This window comes from Trachemys scripta, chromosome 14 (assembly GCF_013100865.1).
Source record: "Trachemys scripta elegans isolate TJP31775 chromosome 14, CAS_Tse_1.0, whole genome shotgun sequence".
Lineage (NCBI taxonomy): Eukaryota > Metazoa > Chordata > Testudines > Emydidae > Trachemys > Trachemys scripta.
This window is the reverse complement of record NC_048311.1, coordinates 36506554-36524432: the sequence shown is the minus strand read 5'-3', so window position 1 is coordinate 36524432 and position 17879 is coordinate 36506554. Positions and strand designations below refer to the sequence as shown.

General features: G+C 56.1%; 2 protein-coding genes and 1 pseudogene across 3 annotated transcripts in view; 1 reads left to right on the top strand and 2 right to left on the bottom strand.

Annotated features, from left to right (window-relative positions):
* Positions 1 to 4632, top strand: part of LOC117887462 — a 27650-nt pseudogene extending 23018 nt beyond the window's left edge.
* Positions 1 to 17879, bottom strand: part of LOC117886991 (zinc finger protein 445-like) — a 731357-nt gene that overhangs the window by 367739 nt on the left and 345739 nt on the right. The gene's annotated exons all lie outside the window — the stretch shown is intronic.
* On the bottom strand, positions 8378 to 15090 carry LOC117886999 (HLA class II histocompatibility antigen, DR alpha chain-like). 2 transcript variants are annotated; one of them, XM_034789225.1, is made up of 5 exons: positions 14944 to 15088; positions 12823 to 13080; positions 9528 to 9809; positions 9239 to 9389; positions 8378 to 9066 (listed from the first exon to the last, which is right to left on the bottom strand). In XM_034789225.1, exons 1-5 carry the CDS (start codon positions 15047 to 15049, stop codon positions 9063 to 9065), a joined length of 801 nt encoding a protein of 266 aa, XP_034645116.1. In that variant the 5' UTR covers positions 15050 to 15088; the 3' UTR covers positions 8378 to 9062. The 2 variants fall into 2 exon arrangements, with proteins under 2 accessions (XP_034645116.1, XP_034645117.1); XM_034789226.1 differs by lacking the exon at positions 8378 to 9066 and having other exon boundaries at positions 9235 to 9389; positions 14944 to 15090.

The following is a 17879-nucleotide window of genomic DNA, read 5'->3' as shown; positions in this document are numbered from 1 at the left end:
ATGTGTATTGCATGTTTTGTGCAAACAGAAAAAAGAACAAACTCATGACAGAAAAATGTAATCCATTACACATGAAGGATAAAGCCTATGGGCCTGGTTTTTCTTTTTGTTTTGTTCTTTTTGTTTTGTTTTGTTCTTTTTTAGTTACCCCATTATAAAACCATTGACTCGTTTAGAGTAATATCAGATTTATACAATAGAAGTGATACTAGAATCAGGCTTTCTGAAATTATTAAATATCTGGAGGGGTTCACATAAACTTTGATCACCTTTTTAACGGGAAAACATTACCCGCCACAGGCCAGCCTTGCAGGGGGCCATGGATCTGCATGTGGGTTTGTTCGTGGCCCGTATTTTCATTGGGGGTGAAGGAAAACAGAGCAGCGGAAAAAGCCCGGGGTGGAGCAAAGCGCTCGAGCAGGGCGAGGCCAGGGGGAGTATTGGGGGGAGCCGAGGGAACGGGACACCAAAAATAACAACACCCAAAAGCAGGAAAATTCTACCTGATATATTACAACACAACTTCCAAAATTACTTACAAACATTACACCGCCCGCCGGCTCAGCACCGGGTGAGACCCTGAAAAGCCAAGACAGTCGCCCCATGATATGTGTCCGACAGCCCCGAGAAAATCAGTTGGATCCTCCCCGCCCCCAGCTGCAGACAGGCAGCGTCGCACCGGAGCACATGGGCTTGTTTGGGATTCAAACTCTGCAGCAGGGCGCAGACCCCTGTGTGTCTCCACGCCTTAAATAATAGAATTAATTTAAAATAAAACAATAAAACCAGCGTCCTTCTCTTCGCTCCTTGGCTTCTTCCACGGCGGGAGGTTGGTGAAGGCTTTTAAAATACACCCAGAGCAACAATCCCTTGCAAACAGCCGGGGAGGGGGGCGATCTGAGCCCTGGGGAGACGTTAATTAACAGGGCTTGTTCATTATTTTAACTGATACGGCAGGGAAGGGAGAGAGCATGGGGAGAGAACCCAGGAGTCCTGGCTGCCAGTCCCCCCCCAGCTCCCATCACACTCACCTCCTGCGTCTCCCCACTAGGGTAACCAGACAGCAAGTGTGAGAAATCAGGACAGGGTGTGGGGTAATAGGAGCCTGTATAAGAAAAAGCCCCAAAAATCAGGACTGTCCCTATAAAATCGGGACATCTGGTCACCCTACTCCCCACCAGCCGTGAAGTTGCAGTGCACCTTGAAGGAGTCCTGGGAGCAGCCCTCGTTGGAGTCAATCCAGTACTCGCCTGGTGGGGGGGGGACATGTCAGTGCACAAAGAATCCTCTTCGTTTCCCCCACTGAGACACCCCAGCAGCACGGCTCCCTAGCGCCATCCAGGGGCAATGGGGCAGCCCTGAGTGCTAGGGGAGAGCCCCCTGCTGCTCTCCCCCCCCCGCCGCGCCCCGCTCCCTGCAGCACAGGCCCTAGCGCTGCCCCATCTCCCAGCGAGCCTGGCCCTGCGCTCACCGTTGGGCAGGTCGGGGTGGCAGAGCCGCAGGTTGTGACGGTGCTGCCCGTGGGAGCCAGCTGAGGTCACTCAATTAGGGTGAACTACAAACAGAACGGGGCAGACAAACCCCAAACACTGGTGGATATTCCAATACTTAGATTTACCAAGCCAGCACAAAACAACTTCTATATTACCATACAGGTTACTCAGAAGTCCAAACAACGCAGTTCCCTTAAAGTGCCCAGTCTCAGGCCTCCATCCAGACACACCTGTCAGATATGATGATGATTACTGAAAATCTTATCTCATCATATAAAAGAAAAGGTTCTTCCAATCCCAAAGGATCAGCCACACACCCAGGTTCAATTAGAACTTAGATCTTACCCAAAATCCACGCTTATAGCCAATTCTTATTAACTAAGCTAAAATGTATTTAAAAAGAAAAGAGAGAGAGTGTTGGTTAAAAGATCAATATACATACAGACTTGAATTCAATTCTTGAGGTTCAGATACATAGCAGAGGTGAGCTTGTAGTTGCCAAAAGTCCTTTTAGAAATAGTCCATAGGTTATAGTTCAATGTCCATATTCAGGGTGGCTCCAGTCAATGACTGGGGATCTCAATCCTTATGGCTCAAGGTTTCCCCCTCTTGAAACCCAAAGCAGATCTGAGATGAAGTAGGATCGTGTCCCAGGGTTCTTATACATTTCCAGCAGCCTTTCGGCCTGAGAAAACAATAGGCTTAACTCTCCTTCTCCCAAACATCCTGGCAATTAGCACAGGGTAATCTATCCATTAAACAGTTCACATACAGGTTACCACAACCTTCAAAGAGACATAGAGACAATAATACTATTTCACTCAAGTATCATCATAAATGTTAATGTTCCTTTTTTGATCTTTGAATTAAAGTTATAGCAAGTTATAGACAAGACTCATTTGCTTACATCACAAGACCTGAGCAAACATCTACCCTATGGGCAAAACATATGGAAAGAAGAGGATCAATTTATACAGAGGGCTGAAGGGGGACTCCCATAGTGCATTAATTAACACTTAACAAATGCATCAAATTTAAATACATTACAGAGATAAGAGCCTGTAATGACAGACATTACTTCATGAGACGCTCCAGAGAAAGAAGACCCAGAGGGAGTAATGGGAGGGGGGATCCTAGGGAGGCCAAAGGGGCTGGTAGAGGGAGCGGACAGAACAAGGGTAGAGGCAGAGTCGCTGAAGTGTTGACCCAGTCTTCTGCCTCTCCCCTGTGGGAGATGGCAAAGTGTACCCAGATATGGATTTCAACCCCCTTCGATGTAGAGATTATATAAGACTGACTAACGAGCAAGTGAGAGAAAAAATTGCTGTTAAAAATTCAATCTCTCGCCTAATGAATGAGGAGGACTCTCAAAACAGCATAAACAATAACAGCAAAACTTCAGAATCATCTGCAGACTTGGGAACCTGAAGAACCTAACATGAGCGTGGCATTCGACATGACATTTTCTGTTTGGGTTTCCTTCTGTGAGATTTACAATGAGTGTGTTTACGACTTGTCACTCCCAGTGTCAAATGACAAGAAAGGAAGGGTGCTCTGTCTTGCTCAAGGTATCAGAGGCTGCTCTGATGTAAAAGATCTGCAGTGGATTCAGATTTCTGATTCAAAAGAAGCTTTTAAACTTCTGCAGCTCGGGTTGAAGCACTAGAGTATTGCTTGCACCAAACTGAATCCTTACTTCAGTAGAAGTCGCAGCAAATTCACTGTTCAAATGTTAAAGCCTGAAGATTCTGAAGCACCTGATGTAACATTAGGGTTACCATATGTCCAGATTTTCCCGGACATGTCCGGCTTTTTGGGCTCCAAATCCCCGTCCGGGGGGAAATCCCAAAAAGCCAGACATGTCCAGGAAAATCGGGACATGCGGTGCCGGGCCGGGGGCTCGGGGGCCGGGCTGGCGGAGCGGGGCTGGGCCGGGCCGGGGGCTCTGGGGCCGGGCCGGCGGTGTGGTGCCGGGGGCTAGGGGGCCGGGCTGGCGGTGCCAGGCCGGGGGCTCCGGGGCCAGGCCGGCGGTACCGGGCCGGGGGCTCAGGGGCTCGGCCGGCGGTGCTGGGCCGGGCCGGGGGCTCGGGGGCCGGGCCGGCAGTGCCGGGGGCTCAGGGGCTCGGGGGACAGGCCGAGGGCTCGGGGGACGGGCTGGGGACCTGCGGTGCCGGGGGCCGGGGGTGGGCCGCGCCTCCTCCCCCCATACACCCCCTTACCTGCTTCAGGCTTCCCGCGACTCAAATGTTTGTGGGAAGCAGGGGAGGGGGCGGAGACTTTGGGGAGGGGGCGGAGTTGGGGAGGGGGCGTGGGCGGGGCTGGGGGCGGGGCCGGGGCCCCGTGGAGTGTCCTCCTTTCGGAGGCACTAAATATGGTAACCCTATGTAACATGAGTCAGTGACTTGGCACTCTGTGGTCTTGCTGGCTCAGAAAGATGTACCAAGACGCACAATGAAGGTGATAGATTGAAAGAGAGTGGAAATATTAACACTTCTCTACTGATTCTAGGCAAATGCATCAATGCACTCAAGAACAGTCAACAGTCAAAGCTGCAGCTGCATATACCGTTTCGGGAAACTCACTTCCTTCAAGGCTTTTTCAGTGGAAAAGGGAAGCTGTATATCATGGTAAACATCAGCCAGTGTACCGCTGCATATGGTGAAACGCTCAGTGTGCTAAAGTTCTCAGCAATTGCCCCAAAATTTGTGTTCTAGACTCTTCTAATGCTCCCCAAGAGCAGCCATTTGTCCAGAAGTCTGCAAGAGACGTGTCTCTCATAAATAATGCTGACACTAAAATGCAGGTAGCAAGGAAAAGAGCCCCTCTACTTTGGGACAGGAATCTGGAAGATGTGATAGAAGATAATGATCATTTAACTGTGGATAACAATGACACACACAAAGAGCATGATATGGTAAAAGGGATGTCAAACGAGGCGGAGGAAAAGAAAGTAATTATTGGAAAAGAAGAGTATCTGAGACTACTAACTATAAGAGAGGACTTGAAAAGCAAGCTGGTCAACAAGAGAAAAGATAAGTTACTCTTGGAATTAAAAATTCATGAAGAAGTCACCCAAGAATTTACTCAGTATTTTGCTCAACGGGAAACAGATTTCAAGCAATGCCTGTCTCATGATTGAGAGTTGCTGGAAGAAGCTTCTGAACAATGCTTGAGAATCTACAAGGATTTGGTAAATGAATGTGCCAAAAACCTGGATGAAGAACAGGAGATAAAGAATCCCCACTGCAATGAAAGAGCTGGAATGCTGGAAGGAGGCAATAATGTAGCTCCTGAAAACTGTATTGCTCTTGAGGGCATTATTAATTCTCTGCAAGATGCTGTCACTGATATTAAGAAGCAGGCAGGAGTAGCTCACAGGTATATTGGATCCCTAGAAGACCCTCAGGAAGTTATTGTTAGCTTGAACAAAAACTGGGGAAAGTTACTGTTGAGCTAACTAAAACCAAAGAGAGCTGAGACAGAGAACTGAAGAGCTTGAAATGCAGGTGATTAAATTAAATGTATCTGCTCTACAACTTGAAGAAGCTACTGAGAAAATGACAACACAGAATAAATGAATTCAAGAGCTAATGCATATTATGGAGCAACAAGAGGATGTTACAAGTAGACTACAGGACTTAATATCCCATTTAGAAACTACAGCAAAAGACTACGACAACCCTGGAACTACTATTGAAAGACAAATGGCAAAGGAGACCAGCAATGGAACAATAGAAGGCACTCAGTCTAGTGAAAGTATGAAGCATGTGTTGGATGTAGGAAGAAAATGCTGGTTTGAAAGTAAGTCTACCCACGAGGAAGAGCCACCTACAAAGAAAGGTACTGTTTCTACCACAGTCGAACAGGGAGCCTTCCGAAAAAATCTCATTCCAGTGCCAGAACCAGACCAAAAACTCGCAATTCGTAAATTTTATCGTCTGAGGAGAAGAAAGTCTGCAACATGAAAGGCTACGTGGAAGTAAGGGTTTATTTTCACTGTCTTGTGTGTTGCCTCTAAATTCTTAACATAAAATAAAATAACTGCTTTTAGAAAAAACAATCTCCCCTGTGGGTAGAGACACTGATCACTATCACCGCAGGGGGAACAATAGAGTGGAATGCCCAGAAGAATGAATGAATGACTTGAGGACAATTTCCTGAAGGGACCCTTACCCCTGCAGAGCTTTTCTAGCTCCGACACTTACATTTCCACGTAGGGTGGTTTGCCCACAGAAATAAAAATCTGCACCTCTTCCATGTGCTTTTGGACCAATGGGAAAAAAAACAGGTACAATTCAAGTGACTTTTAAAATTGCCTCTGAAACTGAGTTAACAAAATAAATGAACAACCAGAACATACACTTCGCAAGTGAAAAATGATAAATGGAGTTCTTTGCAAAGAAATTGTACGTTTTCTTATCGGAAAAGCCACCAGCTGTCTGGAAAGGAAGAGTAGCTTGAATTACTTGCCTCAGTGAAATTAAATCCCCAAACAGAGAATTGCTGGGCCTGTGATGCTGATGACCGGGGCTTGCTCACCTGTGGCTCCCCTACCCTGCACTGTGGAGGCACCAGGCAGGTCTGAGTCTGCAAGCAGGCGTCTGCCTCAGGTGCAGCTCCCATTGGCCGCGGGGGTCAATGGGCTGGGGGGAGGGGGAAGGCAAAGGGGGAGATTGTAGGGAGCAGGGGGGAGGGGAGCTGTCTCTGGAGGCACAAAGGGGGGGCTCTCCAGAAAGGGGTGACGGGGCATAGGGGCCAGTGGTTTCTCGGGGGGGGGGCAGAGGGTTGTGGGTCTCTCTCTGTGGGGTGAGGGCGGCGAGTGATGGACGGAGCTAGCTGCAGCCCGGGTCTGCTCTGAAGTGGGGTGGGGTTGCTATAGCTTCCCAGGAAGCCCCCTCTGTACTGCGTATTTAATGCCAGCCCCAGGGTGCCCATCACCACTCCTGCTTCCCCTGCCTCCATCTGTCTGTGGCCCCACCCATCTCTCTGTCCCCACAACCCCCCGGCTGTGTCTGTCTCTGTCTGTGTCTGTCTGACAGTGACAGACTCCTGCTGTTCGCCCTGCCCGGGGCCGAGCAGCTGCCTGTGGCTCCCTCCGCAGCCCTGCTGTGGGGGTGGAGCCAGGCAGCTCTGACCCCGCCCCCCATCGCTCCCATTGGCCACGGTTCCCGACTAATGGGCTGGAAGCCGGGTCAGCGCAGGGTGGGTGGAGCCACCCCCGTGAGAAAATGTCTCTGGCCCGCAGACCTCAATGTGTTTACCAGGGACACATTGCCGACCCGTGGGGGTGGGGGCTAGGAGTGGGGAGGGCAGAGGGTGGGGTGGGGAAGGGGGAAGAGGGCAGGCAGCAGGGTAAGTAACCGAGCCAGGAAGGGTGACGATGCACTGACTGAGGGACACACCATGGGGAGAGATGGGAGGGTAGTGGGGGGGACGGGAGATGGAGGGAGCAAAAGGCAAATGGAATTAAAGCAGCTGGAGATCAATGCACGAGAAGCGGGAGAGCGAAGAACCACACAAGCAGAGATGCCGGACAAGAGGCTGCACACCAGAGCGCCCTGGAACTGAGACCGATAGAGGCTGATAAGGAATCCGAGGCCCAGAAGCTCGCCATGGAGGAGAAGGAAGGAGAGAGGAAGCATGAACTGGACTTGTTAGAGAGGCAGAACCAGCAGCCCACAGACACACCAGGGGCTCCCACCATTCCAAAAATCCACCAATGGGAACGGCTGTGTCCTGCCTACAGCAAGACAGGGACATGGCTGAATATTTCATCACCTCTGAGCGGCTGTGTGTGCTCCATGCGATCCTGAAGACCAAACGATGCCCACGTTGGTTGCAAAGGTGTCTGGGAAAGCTCTGGACAGATTCAATAAGATGCCTATTGATGATGATGCAAATTATGGTAAATTCAAGGGAATGGTTTGAAAACACTTTCACACTTGAAGCGTCTAGAGTAAAATTCAGAAGCCTAAAGCGAGGGGCTGGAATGAGTAATGTGGCCTGTGGCAGCAGATGAGAGAGGTGGTGGAGAATGGAGTACGGGGGAAGGTGTTACAAGCTCTGCAGAAATGGGTGATCCTGTTGCTCGGGGGCATTTCCTGAATGTGTGTGATGATGATGTAAAACAGTGTTTGTGGGATAAAAAGGGAAGCGCCCGGAGGGGCAGGGGATGCTGAATGCTCCCAATTTCAGACCCAGGAAGGTGAAGCCGTGTGAGCTTCTTGCCCTGGAGACAGTCTGCTCACAGAGAGGAGACTTCACCAGAGTCCTGACTGGCTTCGTAGGGAGCAGTTCCAGAGCATCGCCCGGGGACTCCGTGACAGGGGGATTTGCCTTTTGTGTCACAGTGTCTCTCTGCAGCTGCTCACCCTGCGGGGTTCAGTCCCGGGGGAGCCTGGCCCATGAACCCTGCCCTACTCCTGGGCTCCTGGCCATGGGACGAGCTCAAAGTGTTCCATGGACCATCCCTCAGCCCCAGAGCTCCCACCACCACCACAGAAGGAGATTGGCCATATTTCACACAAGGGGAAACTGAGGCACATGATGTGTCACAACTTGCAGCAAGTCAGTGTCACCAATGGGAACCCCAGAATCCTGACTCCCAGTTCTCCCCCACTCACCCCCACTCCCGACCCAGAGCTGGGACAGAACCCAGGAGTCCTGGCTCCTTCCTTAGCCCTCATACCAAACTCCCTTAACTCCCTGTATAACTCGATGCCCGTGGACAGACGGGGGTTGGGCTGGGATAACACAGGCTGCCGCGGGCACGGCACAGACTGACCAGATTTTAAATCATGATCAATACCTCAGAAACATCCCAAAACCCCACTTTATTGCTGTTAGCAAAGCTGCAGAATGAGTTCGGGGGTGGCCGGGCTGTGGACACACACGGGGCACATGGCGGGGGCTATACAGGGGCTGGGACCGTCCCACACAGACCCCGCGCTGGGCGCTGGGCTCAGCAGGGCTGGACCCCGGGGGAGCTGCACATGGGTGCAATGGGGCCTTTAGCCAGGCGCTGGAGCTGCCCCACTGCCAGCCATGGGCCCGATCCCACCCCACAGGGACCCCATTGACCTGGAATGGCCGAATCTGTCCCAAAGCCTGCTGGGTAATGGCTAGAGGGGCTTTACCTGGGGTGACTGACAGCAGCCTCTGACCAACAGGGGCCAGGCTCGGGGCCCAGTCCAGCGCACACCGGAGTCAAGAGAAACCTTCTCCATGACAGCAATGGGGTTTGGATCAACCCCGTGGGCCCTGCTGCTCCCTGACGAGGACCGACCCCCATTCCCAGCCCCATTGGGCAGTAGCCCTCTCCCGGGATAGGCGTCCCCCTCCCAAGCCCAGCAGGGGGTGAGTGAGGGAAGTCCAATGGGCCGGCTCCCCAGTAAATCTCCAGTGGGTTGGCTCGTCGTGGTTACAGGGCAAGGGGGCTCCCGCCTGTGTTCAGCAGCTGGCACTGACAGGCACAGAGCAGGGACGCTGGGGACAGCATGGGGAGGGGGCGTGCGAGTGCGTCCCACGAAGGCACCTGGGGGATTCGGGGGCCCCAGCTCCTCCCCGCGTTTATCTGAAAGGCAAAGAGGGTCAGTTACCAGGAGCCCTGGGCCCAACGCAAGGCTGGCAGGGATCGGGGCCATTCCCCAGCACCCCCAGTGAGTCTCTCATTCAAACAGGGGGTGCTGGGTGGGCCCAGGGGCTGCGGGTGCAGCAGGTGCCCTCCCCGGGCAGTGGCTACTCACAAGGGGCCCCGCGGGTTGCGGGCGGCGTTCATCTTCATGCCCTTGATGATGAGGATGGTGCCCACGATGATGCCGATGATGCCCACGGCCAGGCCCAGGGCGCACACCAGGGTCTCTGAGGTCTTGGGGACAGGGGTGGGCACCTGGACTTCTGGAGAGAGGAGGAGAGGGACAGAACATGGAGTGAGGGGAGCTGTTCCCACCCTTCCTTCTCAGAGCTGGGATAGAACCCAGGCATCCTGGCTCCCAGCCCTGTGCCCAGCAGGGTCCCCGGGCGCACCGGCCTCACCCCAGTGCTTCGTGAAGGGCTCGGGCAGCCCCCAGTGCTCCACCCGGCAGTCGTAGAAGTCGCCCTGACTGGGGAGGAAGGGCAGGTAGGAGAACTTGCGGAAGGAATTGTCCTGGCGGGGGTAGAAGTCAGTCTCGGAGACGCCCTCGGTCACCTCCTGCCCGTTTTTCAGCCACGTGAGGCGTAGCACCGGCGGGGAGAACTTGTCCACGAAGCAGATCAGGATGTTGGGCTCGCCCAGCTCCACGGGGTCTTCGGGGAACACGGTCACCTCAGGGGGCACTGGGGAGACAGGGGTTAGTGGGTCCCATTGCCCGACCCCCGAGCCAGCCAGTCCCTGCTCTGGGGCCAGATTAGAGCCAGCACCCCCTAGAGGGGACAGGCCCTGTGTCCCATTCCCTGCCCCCGTGAGCCAGCCAGTCCCTGGTGCTCACGCTCCAGCTCAGGGTCTCTCCCCAGGGCTGTGGGGGCGTCCCTGGGACGGTCCCAGCTCCCTGCACTGACGGCTCATGAGGCACCAGGGCAGGGGAGAGAATCCCTCAGGGGCAGGGCCTGGCTCTGGGCAGGGGCAACAAACAGCCCTCAGCAAAGGAGTTGCCCTGGGCCACCAGCCTGGAGGGTGTGAACTGCCCAGGCCCCCTGCCCTGCAGAGCCCTGGCCCCGGCTGACTGGCTCCCCGGAGCCTTCCAGGGGCTGGGAGGGGAGCTGAGAGGGGGCTCTCAATCTCTGGAGGGGTCTGGTATCAGCCCGGGTGGGTGTGCGAGCAGGGGAAGGTGGGGGAGAGATGGGATGGGTCTCTGCTCAGGAAGGTGGGGAAAGGGATCCAGGGAAGCGGGAGAAGGCTCAGGACCTTGGCGGGGAAGGTGGGGGGAGGGATCAGGCCCCTGGCGGGGAAGGTGGGGGAGGGGTAAGGTCCCTGGCGGGGAAGGTGTTGGGAGGTATCAGGTCCCTGCCAGGGAAGGGACACTGTATGTAAGAGAGCAGTGTGATTGCTCAGAGCTCCAGTATGAAACTGGAGAGCAGCCTGTTGAGAGTCTTTGGGTTAAGTTTAGAGGCGAGAGCAACAAGGGTGATGTCATGGTGGGCGTCTGCTATAGACCACCAGACAAGGAGGATGAGGTAGACGAGGCTTTCTTCGGATAACTAACCGAAGTTTCCAGATCACAGGCCCTGGTTCTCACGGGGGACTTCAATCACCCAATATCTGCTGGGAGAGCAATACAGCAGTGCACAGACAATCCAAGAAGTTTTTGGAGAGGGTTGGGGACAACTTCCTGGTGGAAGTGTTGGAAGAACCGACTAGGGGCCATGCTCCTCTTGACCTGCTGCTCACAAACAGGAAAGATTTGGTAGGGGAAGTAGAAGTGGGTGGCAACCTGGGCAGCAGTGACCATGAGATGGTCGAGTTCGGGATCCTGACAGAAGGAAGAAAGGAGAGCAGCAGAATACGGAGCCTGGACTTCAGAAAAGCAGACTTTGACTCCCTTAGGGAACTGATGGGCAGGAACCCCTGGGAGGCTAATATGAGGGGGAAAGGAGTCCATGGGAGCTGGCGGTATTTTAAAGAAGCCTTATTGAGGACGCAGGAACAAACCATCCCGATGTGTAGAAAGAATAGCAAATATGGCCGGCGACCAGCTTGGCTTAACAGAGAAATCTTCGGTGAGCTTAAACTCAAAAAGGAAGCTTACAAGACGTGGAAACTTGGACAGATGACTAGGGAGTATAAAAATATTGCTAGAGCATGCAGGGGTGTAATCAGGAAGGTCAAGACACAATTGGAGTTGCAGCTAGCAAGGGATGTGAAGGGAAACAAGAAGGGTTTCTACAGGTATGTTAGCAACAAGAAGAAGGTCAGGAAAAGTGCGGGACCCTTACTGAATGGGGGAGGCAACCTAGTGACAGATGATGTGGAAAAAGCTGAAGTACACAAAGCTTTTTTTGCCTCGGTCTTCACAGACAAGGTCAGCTCCCAGACTGCTGCACTGGGCAGCACAGTATGGGGAGGAGGTGAGCAGCCCTCAGTGGTCAAAAACGAGGTTAAGGACTATTTAGAAAAGCTGGACATGCACAAGTCCATGGGTCCAGATCTAATGCATCCAAGGATGCTGAGGGAGTTGGCTGAGGGAGTAGCAGAGCCATTGGCCATTATCTTTGAAAACTTGTGGCGATCTGGCGAGGTCCCGGACGATTGGAAAAAGGCAAATATAGTGCCCATATTTTTAAAAGGGAAGAAAGAGAACCCGGGGAATTACAGACCAGACAGCCTCACTTCAGTCCCTGGAAATATCTTGGAGCAGGTCCTCAAGAAATCCATTGTGAAGCACTTGGAGGAGAGGAAAGTGATCAGGAACAGTCAACATGGATTCACCAAGAGCAAGTCATGCCTGACCAACCTGATTGCCTTCTGTGATGAGATAACTAGCTCTGTGGATATGGGGAAAGCGGTGGACGTGATATATCTTGACTTTAGGAAAGCTTTTGATATGGTCTCTCATAATATTCTCGCCAGCAAGTTAAAGAAGTATGGGCTGAATGAATGGACTATAAGGTGGGTAGAAAGCTGGCTAGATTGTCGGGCTCAATGGGTAGTGATCAATGGCTCCATGTCTAGTTGGCAGCCGGTATCAAGCCGAGTGCCCCAGGGGTTGGTCCTGAGGCCGTTTTTTTTCAACATCTTTATTAATGATCTGGAGGGTGGCGTGGATTGCACCCTCAGCAAGTTGACAGATGACACTAAACTGGGAGGAGTGGTAGATATGCTGGAGGGTAGGGATAGGATACAGAGGGATCTAGACAAATTGGAGGATTGGGCCAAAAGAAATCTGATGAGGTTCAACAAGGACAAGTGCAGAGTCCTGCACTTAGGACGGAAGAATCCCATGCACCGCTACAGACTAGGGACCGAATGGCTAGGTAGCAGTTCTGCAGAAAAGGACCTAGGAGTTACAGTGGACGAGAAGCTGGATATGAGTCAACAGTGTGCCCTTGTTGCCAAGAAGGCTAACGGCATTTTGGGCTGTATAAGTAGGAGCACTGCCAGCAGATCGAGGGATGTGATCATTCCCCTCTATTCAGCACTGGTGAGGGCACATCTGGAGTACTGTGTCCAGTTTTGGGGCCCCTCACTACAAAAGGGATGTGAACAAATTGGAGAGAGTCCAGCTTTGAGCAGGGGGTTGGACTCGATACCTCCTGAGGTCTCTCCCAACCCTGATATTCTATGATTCTATGAAGGTTGGAGGACGGGTCAGGCCCCTGGCGGGAAAGGTGCCCTCACCCCCCCGTACTGTACCGTTCCGGGCCCGTGTGCGGTTGGACCTCTGGATCATGATCTCCATGTTCTTCTTCAGCACGGCGATGTTGCCCAGGGCGCCCTGTGCCTCGAAGCTGGTGAACTTGCCGAAGTCAGGCAGGCGCCAGACGGTCTCCTTCCTCTCCAGGTCCACGTGGAAGATCTCGTCCTGGTCGAACTCAAACATGAACTCCCCGACCTCCCGCTGGGTCGGGTCTGTGCGCTGGTAGAAGGCCACCTGGGAGAGCATGTTCTCCGCTGCAGGGAGACGGGGCATCAGCACCACCACCGGCCACCCGGGGAGCTGATCCCCACCCCAGGGAGGGGGGTCTCAGCGCTTCCCTCAGCAGTGCAGCCCCCCAGCTCCTGGGCTGTGACATTCGTACTAGGACTTGCTGGTGTCAGGGGAAGGCAGGTGCATGGAGCACGGTGCCCCCCCGCATCACAGTGGGGCTCTGGGGCCAGCACTGACTGCCAGGGGAGAGCGCCCCTGCCCCCGTCCCCCCAGCACAGGCCCCCTAGGGCAGCCCTGGTGCAAGGACTGAGAGAGCAGAGACCCCCCTGCTGCCCCCTGCTCAGTTCCCTGGTTTCCATTCACATCTCCCAGCCGAGCAGTGACCAGACCAAACCCGGCTCCACTGGCAAGTGGGGACGTGACCCAGCCCAAAGCAGCTCCTGGGGGGAGCTGGGGACTGTGTCTTCAGGACATTTCATTCTCCCATCTGTGTGTGGGGCTGGTTCCATGTCCCGCCATCGCCAGGACCTGGTTCTCGGGGCGCTTTCAGTCCCTGGCCCCCTACACTCACACCCCAGGGCCGGTCACTGGAAGAGCTGGGAACTCCCCAGCCAGAGACATTAAAGCTGTGCTGGGGGGTCAGACACACTCCGGGAGGGGGAGGGGACTGGCTCAGGGCTGAGGCTGGGATTCCCCAGGGCCCAAGGGAGTTGGGCACCTACATCCTAGGGAGTCATTCGCTGACCCCAGCTCGCCCGGCAGGATCTCACCGAGCGACTGCAAAGGAGGGGTCCCCCTACCACTAGCCGAGGAGAGAGTCAGCCCCATAGAGCCCCCCTCATGGGTCTGAGCCCTGGGGGGACGGGGGACAATGGGGACAGGCCGGGGATCAGGGCCAGGGGCTCCCTGCTCTGCACAGACGCACTCACTGCTCAGCAGGGTCTGGCCCTGGCGCGGCTCTTTGGGGAACGTTCCCCCATCCCCCCCTGTGCCTGGTGCCCCCCTGGGAGGGGTCAGCCCCTGAGTCCCTGTGGGGAAGGGGGGGCTGCACCTCTAGGGCAGGGCTTTGTCATACCCAAACCACAGCGACTTCCCCATGATCCCTCTGCTGCCCCCGCGCCAGCCTCCTTTCCCCCGCTGGCATGGGGGTGAGACCCTCCCCTCCCTGCAGCCCCCACCCTGTCCAGATCAGCCCCCCAGCCCTGTCCCTGCCCATACCATACCCTGCCTGCCATGGCATGAGATCCTTCTCCCTGCAGGCTCCCCCTTGTGACCCTCTCTGCCCCATCAGCCCCCCATTGTCCCCTCTCCTCAGCCCCCCAAACCTTTCAATGGTGCCCCCCACTATCAGGAGCTACGCGTCCCCTGAGGAGCAGTGGCAGAGCCGGGCGCACCAGGGCAGGGGTGCGCGAGCACCTCGGGGAGCCTCTCACGGCAGCTGGGCTCCGTGGGCAGGGACCGGCTCCACGGGGCGTTGCTGGGAACTGTCCTGATCACCGGGCCTGGGGTGCACCCGGCCATGCAGGGGCGGCTCAGGGAGCAGGGCGGGGGGGCTGCCAAGCAGTGCTCTGGCTCCCACAGCACCCTAGGGGGTGCACCCCACAGTTTGAAACCCTCTGTGCTAAATGGAACCTCACCCCATTGTTCCACCCCGACGGCTGTGAGCCCTGGACGGCCGCCCCACTTGCCCTGTCCTGGCTACAGTCCTGCCAACACCTGCCCAGGATGGGGCACTCCTGGATTTGTGGACTCTGATCTCCCCCATGATATGCACAGCCCCTGCCCACGACAGGGCATCCTGGAGCATGTGGGGTCCGATCCCACCCCGGATACACCCAGCGCCTGCCCAGGACGGGGATCCCCGGTGCGCTGGGGTCTCTGCTCACCTGGGGGCTCCGTGCAATGAGTCAGGTGGGTTCTCAGCACCGTCAGTGTCACTAGCAGAGCCCCAGCACAGTGGCTCCCGGCCCCCAGGATCCGACCCACCCCCATCGCTGCTCAGGAGGGAGATCTGGAAAGTCGTCAGGACCCCCAGCCTGAGACCTTCTCCGCCCAGCTCCGAGCACCAGCCCTGGGACGCTGCCCACGGCCCCGGGGATTGGGCACCCCCAGCCCAGGGGCCAGGCAGCATCGGGTCTGGGCAGCATCATCAGTTGCCAGGCAGAGCCGGCTCCAGCAGGGCTCAGTTCCCTACTTCTCCTTCGTAGGGGGCAGAGCACAGGCCTGGGTCTCGGGCTGCAGGACTAGCCCGGCGCCTGCCATGGCACTAGCCCAGATGCTACCAGAGAAGGACACACAGCAAAGTGTCTGGCAGACTCTGTCCCCTTCCCTGATGCCCCAAAGCCCCCTCTCTGCTGGGGTGGGGCAGGCCGTGTGTGTGGGGGGTCTCTGGTTTGTCTGCGTAAATTTAGCCCCCGAGGAAGGTTTGGGGCTGGCCCCACAGGCAGAAGTTCTGAGCTTCCCCCCACCCCCACGGGACTGAGCCCTGCCCCCCAGACACCCCACCATAGAGGGGGGCTCAGTCCCCATGGGTCAGGCACAGCTCGGCCTCCCAGATGCTCCCACCATCAATCTCCCTAAGGGGCTTCTCTGGCCCCCCAGTCTCTGAGCCCCTCCCACTCTCTGCTGCATTCACCCCCCACCCCGTGGGGCAGGGCAGGGCCATTGTCCCCATGGCCCAGCTGGGGAGGGAGGCCCAGAGAAGTCAGTGACTGGCCCAGGGTCATACACAGTCTGTGGTAGGGCCAGGAATGACCCCAGGGCTCCTGGATCCCAGGCCAGCCCCGAACTGCTGGGCCGGCCCCTCTCCGGCCTCTCCAGCACTCGGCCCCTCGTTAGCCGGGGTGGGGGGTGAGTTAGTGCCATGGGGGCGGGAAGCAGCGGCTTTGGGCAGGGGGCAGGGACCAACGTACCCCACACAGGTCCCAGGACAGACCCTGGGGGAAGGAGTTTGGTCACTAACAGCAGATAGGAGCCGGTGCCAGCAGAAAGGAAAGGCCCCATGTCCCCATCCCCACCTCCCCAGCCAGTCAGTCCCCACCCTGGGGCCAGATGGGAACAGCGCCCCCTAGAGGGTGAGGAGTCTGTGTCCCAGTCTCCCATGGATGGTGCCCCAAACCCCGTTTGTGGCCTGGTCTACACTTAACACTTATCCTGGCAGAGCTCTGTGGGTCAGGGTGTAACCCCCGCCCAGTGCAGAGCTGGGCCGGCCAAGTCCCCCGTGTGCAAACAACCGTGCTGCAGAACAGGGTGTCTGGGGGTGGCGTGAGCGCTGTGTGTGGAGACAAACTCTCCCTGGAGACGCTGTGTCCACACCGGGGACAACTCCCCCCACACACACTCCGGAGGCGCCATGTCCACACCGGGAGCAGGCATCTAGCCAGGAATTTGCAGTATTGTCAACCCCAAATGTTCAAAAATCCTGCAATGATGTACAAATACTAGCTGTGGGATTTATTTGCCTTCTGCTTTTTGACCCCTTAGGGTGCCCAGAGGGTCACAGGTTGAAGCTCTTCCCACAGTCCCGAGGGCTGGACACTCCCTTTGTCTCTAAGAATAAGCCTGGAATCATCCCAGACCCACATGACTCCTGGAGCTGGGGCTTTAGGAAAACACAAGAATTATCCTGAGACTCATGATACAATCCTGAGAGACGGTGTGATGAAGTGGGGGATTGTCTTGTTTTTTCCATGCTTTTCCAATGGTTTGCATGCAGAGGGAGTGGGACTCAGTGTCCCCGGGTGTTACTGGTGAAGGGAGAGGGAGTTTGTTGTTACAGAGAACCGGAGAGGGGACTTGGGACCCCAGCCGATGGCCTGGAGGACGGATACCCCAGTGACTGGTGACCTGGTGACCCAGAGACCCAGGTCAGGAGTCGCAGCCGGTTCTGGCCAGTGGGAGGACAATGGGCTGCAGAGAGAGGACCCCGGTGACCTAACCAGCCAGTTCCAGCCAGAGGGGGCCAGAAGACAGAAGAGGGGAGAGGAGGCCCAGGCGACCCTGTTTTCCTGGAGAGAAGACAATGGACAGAGGCAGGGCTTGGGGCCGGTGATCTCAGATGCCAGCTGGGAAGCAGGGGGGCTCTGGGCTGGAGACGGGGAGCAGGCAGAGCCCACCTGGATGCAGGGGAGACTGGGATGTGCTGGGCTGAGGGAGGCCAGGCCTGAGGCCCTGAGAGTTTCCTGTGCTGTGTTCAACTCTCAATAAACCATCCTGTGTTACGCTGGCTGAGAGTCACTCCGGTCTAGAGAACAGGGTGGCATCAACCCCTTCAGGAGGGTGGAGGCCCCGGGGGTCCAGAGTGAGGGGACTCCCTGAGGGGCCCCTGGCGAGAGACAGACGTGCTAAGGCTCCGAGAGGTGCGGCTCCAGGAGGTGGAGGGGCCTGACCCCCGAGAGAGAGTGGACCGCCGAGAAGAGCTGTCTCACTGAAAGGGGCACCCCCCATGGACCGCACGAGGCCAGGAGTGGGCACGATCTGTGACAGCCGGGAACACTGAATTTTCTCTCTGAGGGGCTTGGCGCTGCTGCTCTGCCCGGTAACAGCCTGGTCAGCGCAGGGATTTCAGCCATTGGCATTCAGGCTCCCCTGGCCAATGCCAGGCGCTGCCCCCCTCCAGGGTGTGACATGTGCTCCCCCCCCCCCGGTCCCCTAGTGCTGCCGTCCCAGTGTCCAGGGAGAGGAGATGGGCGCAGGATGGGGCGTCCCCATGGCCCAGTTGGCCCTGCTCACCCTGCTAGCCCTGCTGGGCGCCGGGGCAGTGACAGGTATGGGCAGGGTGGGGGCTGGGACACCTGGGCCTGGGGTGAAACTTAACCCCCAT

Excerpts from the sequence above, each read along its gene's own strand:
- LOC117886999 (XM_034789226.1), bottom strand. The coding sequence starts at position 15,049 with ATGGGGGTGGGTCGGATCCTGGGGGCCGGGAGCCACTGTGCTGGGGCT. Across the intron at positions 9,810-12,822 it reads CCGCACACGGGCCCGGAACG|TGCCCCCTGAGGTGACCGTG; the intron begins GTACAGTACGGG and ends CTGTCTCCCCAG. Across the intron at positions 9,390-9,527 it reads GCCCTTCACGAAGCACTGGG|AAGTCCAGGTGCCCACCCCT; the intron begins GTGAGGCCGGTG and ends TCCTCTCTCCAG.